Genomic DNA, 10,220 nt, shown 5'->3' with positions numbered 1-10,220 from the left:
CTTCAGCTGCATTTACAGGCAGCAATCATCACTTCTGTATAGGGATGAATGATCACTGCTGCGATCATTAAGGGGGACCTTTCACCGCTCCTGACATGTCTGGTTTAATAGCTTAATGCATTCCCCACATAATAACAGTTCTGGAGCATCTATTCTTATGTCTCTATGTTGTGCCGTTGCTTTATTATTTGCACTAGAAGTTATGAATGAATTGCTAGCAGTCTGCAGTAAGGGTACAGAGGGAGGTAACCAGTTGGGGGTGTGTCCCCGCACAGACTCACTCTAGCCAATCAGTACAGCCATTTTCAGACTTTTGAGGTACACGCCCCCAACTGGTTACCTCCCTCTGTACCCTTACTGAAGGCTAATGGCAATTCAGTCATAACTTCTAGTAGAAATAATAAAGGAACGGCACAACATAGAGTCATAAGACTAGATGCTCCAGAATTGGTATTACATGGGGAATGCATGAAGCTATTAACACAGCTTGTTAAGAGCTCATTTGCATCCCTTTCCTCCCAGAATTCCAGAGGAGCATGTATGGCCTATAAGTCTCCTCACGCTGATTAAGGTGCTCTCTCCCTAAGGAAAGATAGTGACCCCCTAACCCTGACAGGCCTCTCACCCAGCAAGCCAGGACACTCTGCTCTGCACTGATGAGGGGCAATCACCCTGAAACAGCTGTCTGCAGATGAGATGCTGGCTTACTTAATATCCAAGTCATGTCTCAAGGCTTAGTTAAAGAGCTGAACATTGACGTAGTGATGACGGGGGTCACCCTTAGATAGATTGTAAGACTGACCATACACCTAACATGGCCCACATCAGCCCACAGCTATCACCCCCGACCCTGCCATACAAATGCCTACTCGTGGCTCGGCTGAGCATGCCTGTGTTCTCATTTGAAATTCAACACGCCTGATCCTTGTGTCCATTGACATGCCGCAAAATTGGTGGATTTGGCCAACCGCCATCTAAGGTGCAACCAGCGTAAAAGAGGTGAGCAAGCTCACACTTCGTGCTTATTGGTGGAATAGCGCCACTCTTGTCCGTTGTTGTGTATTACAGCTCATTCATCTATATGAATAAAGATGAGCCGCAGTACCAGACACAGCCAGTGCCCAGGAGAGGCGCTGGTTTAAAAGCAGTCACATTCCATTATTTCATAGCTTCAGATCACGACCCTTACAGTCTCTGTATACTGTAGGCCCTTCTTGGGCTTATAGGTCAAAGTGTATCTACAGCTACCTATACCTCTTCATGGAGCGGTATCTGAGCCATTCGGATGTATCCCCACCCCTGCTCCACATGCAGTCCTACAGACAGGGCGAGAACCTGCAGCAGCATACCCTTCCTCTCCCCTCCACCTCGTCTTCTAGTCACTTTTTACACAAGACTACATTTTGGAGAACTGAGGAGGTTCCTGGAGAGTTCATGACATTGTGTCCTCTAAGGTTTCCTATCTGATCCTCTGTTCCTATTGTGATCAGCGGCATCGGCGCTGCATGTCTCCCTTCTTCTATAGAGCTCATTAGACACAAGATGGGAGTTGATAAGATTTACACCCCCCTTTGCACGAGGAATTACAGCAAATATGGACCTTCGAGGGCTTTTTGGGCCGCAGTCTCATTTCCTCTTTAGGACTATACATCCTATACGCCATCCTATCATCTCATTCATGACATTATGGGCTCCGTGCCCGTGCTGCGGGCCGCATACGGCAGTTCCGCAATACACGGGTCACCAGCCGTGTGCATTCCGCATCACAGATGCGGACCCATTCACTTGGATGGGTCCGCAAATCCGGAGATGCGGTGCAGAACGGAAGCTTCTGTGGGGCTTCGTTCCGTGCTTCCGTTCTGCAAAACGATAGAACATGTTCTATCTTTTTGCGTAATAGACAGATCGCGGACCCCATTCAAGTGAATGGGTCTGCGATCCGCATGAGGCTGCCCCACGGTCGGTGCCCATGCTTTGCTGCCCACAGCACAGGCACGGAGCCCTGATGTTCGTATGAACAAGCCCTAAGGCCGTGAACAAGGTCTGGGTTAGACCGAAACGTTGGCCATTGTTTATGCGCTACTTTGGATGGAATAACCGATATATAAACTAACCCTTGGAGTGCCGTGGTATCGATATACTTGCTCTACAGAAATATTTACCACTGAGCACGACTATATAGTGCCGACCAACTCTTCATCTATTCTTAATTGCAGTCGGATCTCATGTGCTGCCATTTTCCTCCTGAAAATGGACAATCCCTTTAAGCACCAGGCAACACCAGAGTTTATAGCACAGGGTTAGTATAGCATATGGTAGTGCATACAGTGGGAATACAGGGCACCATTTCAGAAGTGCAGTGTATTCGGTATATATCGTGCCATGCATGTGCACTAGTCTAGCTAGTTGTGTAACTTAGTTTAAAAAGTATGCTTTTGGAAATCCCATGTTTGCCCCTGCCCAATGTATACACAGTATGCAGTAAACCCTTCAGCTCCCCCTAGTGGTGGCTGCTGAAAACCAGAATATACAAGGGGTTGTCCAGCCTTTTTTAAGTGATGACCTATCCTCCCCCTGCCAATCAGCTGTTCAGTGTAGCTCCATCGCTGGAAGCTGGCACAAAAGCTATAGAAACATTGTTGGGGACAGTACTCGCCACAGCATCGCTTCTCCCATTGACTTCTATGGTAACGAGCGATGTGCACTACAATGCTGATGGTGCAGTGTAGACCTCTGGCGACTGAGCTATACAGAACAGCTAATCGGTGAGAGCAAGTTGTCATCAATCAGCTAGCTGTTCTGAGGATAGGCCACCACAAAAAAAAAAAAAAAAAAAAAAACGATGGACAATCCCTTTAAATTTTACAACCCTGGAGCTGTAATGTAGGCCTTGTTGATTGCCAGCTGTAGCTTTGCCAAAAACAGATATAACTAAGAAAAGGCTGAATTACATTTTTACCACTTTGATAGAAGAGGGCGACCGATGGAGCGGCATTTAAGGTGATTTTTTTTTTTTGTTGAAAAAGTGAACAGTTGCATGTGAAATAAAATGAAAACATATAATTTCCATATAAAATATGGAAAGCAAATTTTAAATTTTTTTCTATTTACTTACCAGAAGTTCCTGCTAATAAAATTTTAAAGGAACCGTCCAGACAAACCTGAAAACTGTGTGTTATACTCAATGCAGGTCTTGAGGGGGTGGAGCATGACACATACATTCTCTTTCTGGTGCACTTTGAACTCTTGAGTCATGCTCCACCCTCTCAGCCCATGCACTAAGGTATCAGATCTGCAGGTGTTCTTCTTTAAAGGCATATTGTAATCAACAGAATAACCTACACATCGCCACCTAGAGGTTACGGAATGTCCCCCACCTCATGTAAATTGCAGTTCAGCGCTTACTGCTCGGACTAGGTCTTTGAATTATCATCTCAACCCAAAATGATCAAAACAAGAAATGTGATGGAACTCAGTTTTGGAGATTATCTTTTCTAGTGATCATCACATAGTCCTCCTTGGTATCCTCATGCATTTTAAACTCATTAACCAGGAGGTTCTCTCCCGGTGGAGAAGGGGCCTGGAAGTGATTATCCTCTGGTTTCATATTTGTCAATCTCATGCGCTCACTTTTGGGTGCCATTGGAGGAATGTATGTGGAGTTGGGTGGCTCTCGGACTCTATGATCTGCACCTGAAGTCCACATTGGTGGCTTATTGGAGATATTTAACATGGAGAAATCAGAAGACTTTGACATTGAGCTGGAGAAGCTCTCTGTGCCCTCCTTAGTCTTCAGGAATGCCCACTTTGTCTCCTTTTTGGCCAAATCGCTGCTGTCGGAAAACTTTGCCTGAATCTGGTGGTAATGTTTCCTCAACTGGGTAAGCCAAGGAGTCTTCGGCCACGTTCTGCATCTTCAGTTTCATCACCACGCGCTCTTGCTTAGCTGGCACAATGACTTCGGCAGGAGGTTCATTAAAGATAAGGGATTTTGGGGGTTCCAGATTATCCGTAAAAGTCCTTATGTCAACGTTGTCAACTTGTAGGCTACAAATAACCTTCTCAGCAAAGTCTCTGCCGGCAAGTTTGGATGATCCAGATTCTCTTGCAAAGGACTCTTTGGCAAAGTTTGGTTCTTCGGAGACCTAGCGCTGTCCACTCTTTGGTCTTTTGTTTGATGTGTAAAGGGAAAATTGGCTGTTGGGCCAAGTTGAGGTCACTGTAGTTGTTAAGGAACTCATCGCTGTCCATGTGATTGATGTAATAACGTGGTTGGTGCTTCTTGGAAGTATCAGAGAGGACATCTTGGCCGCTCGTCTCAGTCATGTTCAGGTCAGCATATGTAGTGTCGTTATTACTACTCGTGAGGTTGCTTTTCAAATCTAAACTATTTGCTCCATCAATTTCATGGACACCAGTGGTTCTGCTGATATTTGTACCGGCAGGACCAGTATGGTCACCTCCATTGTCTGCTTCAGTGTCAGGGCCTGTTGACCAGCAGACTTATACAGATGGACCTATCTTCATCCATGAGCCGAAGCAGCTTTTCGCATTGAATTCTAGACAGGTACAACTCGAAGGCGGTCTGCTTGGCCTCTTCACTGTTTATTTTGCCCCCGATAGTATATTCGATGTCCGATGCTATAGAGTAACCTACTCGTTGGAGGATCTGCCTGATGGTATCTTCTGGAATCACGGGTTCAACATAATAGACAAAATTTCCAGTAAATTTCTGCAAGAAAATAATGTAGTTGTCATATTATAGAAAAAATATATATATAACAATTCATCTAAATCAGGCATCTGATCACTGCTTCAAACGGAGAAAGGTTGTCCCTGCAGGGAGACAGAATTTTACCATTGAAATCTAGGACTGTGTAAAGGGAGGTATTAATGCTTCCACTAGGGGGCACTCATGAGGGGTAACGTGCAGTCATTATGACCTGTATGTACGGGTGAGAGAACAGTTTTCTCGCCCCTTAGGCCTCATGCACACGACCGTAGTTGTGGTCCGAATCCGAGCCGCAATTTTGGCAGCTCGGGTGCGGACCCATTCACGTCAATGGGGCCGCAAAAGATACGGACAGAACTCTGTGTGCAGTCCACATCCTTTGCTCCGTTCCGTGGCAAAAAAATATAGCATGTCCTATTCTTGTCCGTGATGCAGACAGGAATAGGCATGTCTACAACGGGCCGCTCGTTCCGTTAATTGCGGAAGGCACACGCGTGGCTTCCGTTTTTTGCAAATCCACGGTTTGCAGTACCGCAAAAACTGCAACGGTCGTGTGCATGAGGCCTTACAGTACTGACATCCTAAATATGATTAAAAAAGAAAAATTCATTTCCTGCGGAGTTCCCCTTTTAATAGATATATTTCGGTTTCAAACATTAGACACGCACGATGCCTCAGATATTCGTCATCGGTTTGGATTTTTACCGGTACATGTAGAGCGAGGCACGTGGGGTTCAGATGTCAGAGATATTCCGGTTTAACAAAGAAATTAACAGAGAATACGTGTTAGAGAATACGCCGACCAGATTTTATTTTTTGTATTTAGTCATCTCTTCATAACCGGCCATTTAAAGAAACTGCGCAGTAACGGCGCCACTCTCTGGCCTATGTCTGGAATTGCAGCTCAGGCCTATTTATTTGACTTTTCAGTTATTTCTATCAGTTAGGGCTACAGTCACATGATCGCAAATTGAAAGGATGACGTCCGTATGGCATCCGTTTTTTTTTTTGCAGATCCATTGTAACAATGCCTAGCCTTGTCCGCAAAACGGACTAGAATAGGACATGCTCTATTTTTTTTTTTGCGGGGCTATGGAACGGACATACGGATGCGGATAGCACAAGGTGTTAGCCTTAGGCTACATGCAAACAAACGTTTGTTTCCGTGTCCGTTACGTTTTTTTTGTGGATAGGATGCGGACCTATTCATTTCAGTGGGTCCGCAAAAAATGCAGACAGCACCCGTCTGCTGTCCGCATCAGTATGTCCGTTCTGTAGCTCTGCAAAAAAAAACGGAACATGTCCTATTCTTGTCCATTTTAGGCCTCTTTCACACGAGAGGTTTTTTTTTCCATTTGCGGGCCGTTTTTTGCGTTCCGTATACTCCGTATGTCTTCCGTATCCGTTCTGTTTTTGTGGAACCATCCACTGAAAATTTTATACCCAGCCCAATTTTTTCTATGTAATTACTGTATATGCCATAAGGAAAAAACGGAACGGAAACAAAAAACGGAACAACTGATCCGTGAAAAACAGACTGCAAAATACTGAAACAGCCATGTGGTCGTGTGAAAGAGGCTTTAGGAATTGTTACAGTGGATCCACACAAAAAAAACAAAACGGATGGCATACGTTAAATTTTTTTTGCGGACCGCAAAACACATACGGTCGTGTGCATGTAGCCTAAGGCCTCATGCATACGACCGTTGTCTTGGTCCGCAAATCCTTACCTTTCACCCGGTCTCTGAAGGCTTAATTACTGGGTTCGGCTCACAATAGCTGATGGAAAGAACTGAAGTGTGAACTTGGCCTAAGGGCTCATGCACACAAATAGATTTTTCTTTCGGTTCCATTGCGTTGTTTTTTTTTTTCTTTCTGCGGCCTGTATGTGGAACCATTCACTTCAATGGGTCTGAAAAAAACGGAAATGACTCCGTGTGCATTCCGTTTCTGTCTGTCCGCATGTCTGTTTCACAAAAAAGAGCGAACATGTCCTATTCTTGTCCATTCTGCGAACAAGGACAGTCATTGTTACTATGGATCCGTAAAAAAAAAAAAAAAAAAAACGGATGCAATACGGAATGTCACATGGATGTCCTCCGTATTATTTGCGGATCCGTGTTTTGCAGACAGCAAAATACACGTGTTCGTGTGCATGAGCTTTCCATTCTTCTGATCCGTCAGACGAAGGGCTCATACACATGACCGGATGTATTTTGCGGTCTGCAAAACACAGATCCGGAAAAAAAAGTTCAGATGACGTCCGTGTCCAGTCCGTATTTTGCAGAACGGAACAGCCGGCCCCTAAAGACGTCCTTGTCTGTTGGCACAATGGACGTTTTTTTTTTTACGGAAAGAATGGGGACTATGGGAAACAGTGCACACGGAGTGAACATGTCAGTTGTTTTTTGCAAAAAAAATAAATGAACGGCACAGAAGAAAAATGTTCGTGTGAGGCGGCTCTTGGAAGAGAGAAGAGTAGAGCGAAAATGGATATTGGCAAAAAAAAAAAAAACAAAAACGGACTGTTGCATCAGTTCAGATCGTTACTATCTCCAGCGAAGCTTACACCCCCGCTTGTCTGCAGCGTAGACCCAGGCGTTTCATTTACCTGACGGCACGTGAATCCTGGGTACGGCAATACGGATGCTCCATCTCATGGATAACCCATCCAAAATATGATTTTTCCAACAGCACCACACCTGCACACAGGTTGGTGGTGGTACTGCAGCTCTGCATAATTCGCTTAAAAAAAACCAAGCTGCAATGCCAGGTACAACCAATGTATCGAAGGGCTGCTGTTTTTGGAATAAGGCAGCCATGTTTTTCTAATCTTGTACAACCCAGTTTTTTACATTTCGGGTTAGTGGTCCCCAACCTGGCCATGCTATGGGATGTAGTTTTGCAACACCCTTCAGCTGTCAGAGCATGCTGGGGGTGGTCGTTTTGCAACTACCGAAGAGCCACCAGTCGGGGACCCCTGCCATAGATTCATGATGGAAATTCATGGCTCTCAAATTAAATCCCATAGTTTATACTTGGCCTACTTTCACACTCGCGTTTGGTGCGGATCCGTCATGGATCTGCACAGACGGATCCGTTCAGATAATACAACCGTCTGCATCCGTTCAGAACGGATCCGTTTGTATTATCTTTAACATTGCCAAGACGGATCCGTCATGAACACCATTAAAAGTCAATGGAGGACGGATCCGTTTTCACTTGGGCCAGATTGTGTCATAGAAAACGGATCCGTCCCCATTGACTTGCATTGTTTGGCTCAGTTTCGTCTGCAGGCAGCGTTTTGGTGTCCACCTCCAGAGCGGAATGGAGACGGAATGGACGCAAACTGATGCATTCTGAGCGGATCCTTTTCAATTCAGAATGCATTAGGGCAAAACTGACCCGTTTTGGACCGCTTGTGAGTAGTGATGAGCGGGAGGTGCCATATTCAATTTCGACGAAATTCGCGAATATTCGTTTCATATTCGTCGAAATCGAATATTCGTCATTTTTATAGTTTTCGCGATTAATATGCGATTTAAATAATCGTGTATTGCGATTGTAACTTAAGGCTACTTTCCTATTGTTTTGATATCTAGCGAATATGATGAATGTATTCGTTATATTCCACAAAACGAAGATAACTAAGTATTCTCCATCTTCGTTTTAGCTCCATATTCGTCAACTTCGCTAATTCTAGCAATCAAATAGGAAGGTTGACTATAGAGACAGCTGTGTTTAATTCGCTATGCGATTATATTACTTAGCTTTTTTTTTTTTATAAATAGAATAATTATAATTATCAAGTATTATAATTATTCTATTTATAAAAAAAAAGCAAAGTAATATAATCGCATAGCGAATTAAACACAGCTGTCTCTATAGTCAACCTTCCTATTTGATTGCTAGAATTAGCGAAGTTGACGAATATGGAGCTAAAACGAAGATGGCGAATACTTCGTTATCTTCGTTTTGTGGAATATAACGAATACATTCATCATATTCGCTAATTCTACCAAGCCAACCATAGTAAACCAGGTCAAAGTTGAAATCGCAATTCGATTATTATAACTTGAATTAATTGAATTGCGATTTCAACGTAATTCTCAAATCTGACAGTACATTCTAGTTTATGGAGACGTTCCCATGGTGATGGGGCCGCTCCATGAGCACGGAAGTTGGCAGAAGCGGCAACGGGCACTGACTGGAGCAGCCAGGAGTCCTAAGGACAGGTAAGAACTACTTTAGGGAAGTCGGAAAGAAATAAATATAACAAAAAAACAACGAATATTCGAAATATTCGCGAATTAGCGAAGTGCCGATATTCGCAAAAAAATAAATAAATCGATATTCGAATATTCATGCTCAACACCACTTGTGAGAGCCCTGAACGGATCTCGCAAACGGAAAGCCAAAACGCCAGTGTGAAAGTAGCCTTAGATCCAGCTGTTGCAAAACTACAACTCCCAGCATGCCTGAACAGCCTACAGCAGCGCATTGTGGGAGTTGTAGTTTTAGTTTTACAACAGCTGTAGGGCCGCAGGTTGGGCATGCCTGCTGTAGGCTGTTCGGGCATGCTGGGAGTTGTAGTTTTGCAACAGCTGGAGGGCCGCAGGTTGAGCATGCCTGGTTTAGAGATCCCCCTTGTGCGCCCCCCATAGCCGCTGGTCGCTCTTTGCGGTTTTCCTACCTTTAGTGTCCTGATCTCTTTCCTCCATGGGAACAGAAATAAATTGACACAGATAAGCTCCAGGATTGCAAACCCCTTCATCATCTGCTTCAGCGCCTCCACCCTGCCCTCCTGGGCTCTGCTCTGCAAGTGGTGTCTGATCAGCTGGCAGCAGACGTCCCACAGCTGGGTGTCCCCCCTGCACTCCACCTTCTCATCACACAAGGTGACGCTGCCTTCATGGCTGCAGGCTTCATAGTGGGAGATGTAGTCCTGGTAGAGCTTCTGTCTGTCTGCAGGGCTCTTCATGGTATTAGATCTCAGCCTGTGGCTTCTTCCCCTTCCTGCTAAGTTCTCTATGAGGAAGTTGCAGCTCTCAGGCTCTGCCTCCAGCCCCTGGGTGTGTGCACTGTGCACAGCCAGATAGGACATGTTGTGTGTCAGTCAAAACTGCAAGGGGCCGGGAAGTCCGAAGCAAAAGTGAAAGCGCTTGGTCCCTTTTCGGATCCATACAGATGTAGCAGAGCCTGCACTAGGATAATCCGGTTTAATTCCAATGTAAACTAAAGAATGCGCCCTGTTGTGCCAAATGACAAACTCGGCTCTGTTAGGGCACTTTCACACTAGCGTTCTTCTTTTCCGGTATTGAAATCCGGTAAAGGGTCTCAATACCGGGAAAAAAAAAAACGCATTAGTTTTGTCCTAATGCATTCTGAATGGAGAGCAATCTGTTCAGTTTGCATCAGGATTAGTGTTGAGCGAACTTGTGTTTTAAGTTCGGCGTCTAAAGTTCGGGATCAGGTTATCGAAGAATCG

At 44.8% G+C, this 10,220-nt stretch overlaps 1 protein-coding gene across 1 annotated transcript; it reads right to left on the bottom strand.

Annotated features, from left to right (window-relative positions):
- Window positions 1–2,946: 2,946 nt before the first annotated feature.
- Window positions 2,947–9,756, bottom strand: LOC122920580. The gene is given in 3 exon segments (XM_044270193.1): window positions 2,947–4,478; window positions 4,480–4,732; window positions 9,426–9,756. Coding segments are annotated over 3 exon segments (957 nt in total). The 5' UTR covers window positions 9,714–9,756; the 3' UTR covers window positions 2,947–4,062.
- Between the last annotated feature and the right edge of the window lie 464 nt (window positions 9,757–10,220).

This window comes from Bufo gargarizans, chromosome 10 (genome assembly GCF_014858855.1).
Source record: "Bufo gargarizans isolate SCDJY-AF-19 chromosome 10, ASM1485885v1, whole genome shotgun sequence".
Taxonomy (NCBI): Eukaryota; Metazoa; Chordata; class Amphibia; order Anura; family Bufonidae; genus Bufo; species Bufo gargarizans.
The sequence above is the reverse complement of the archived record's forward strand: the minus strand, read 5'-3'. Positions and strand labels throughout refer to the sequence as shown.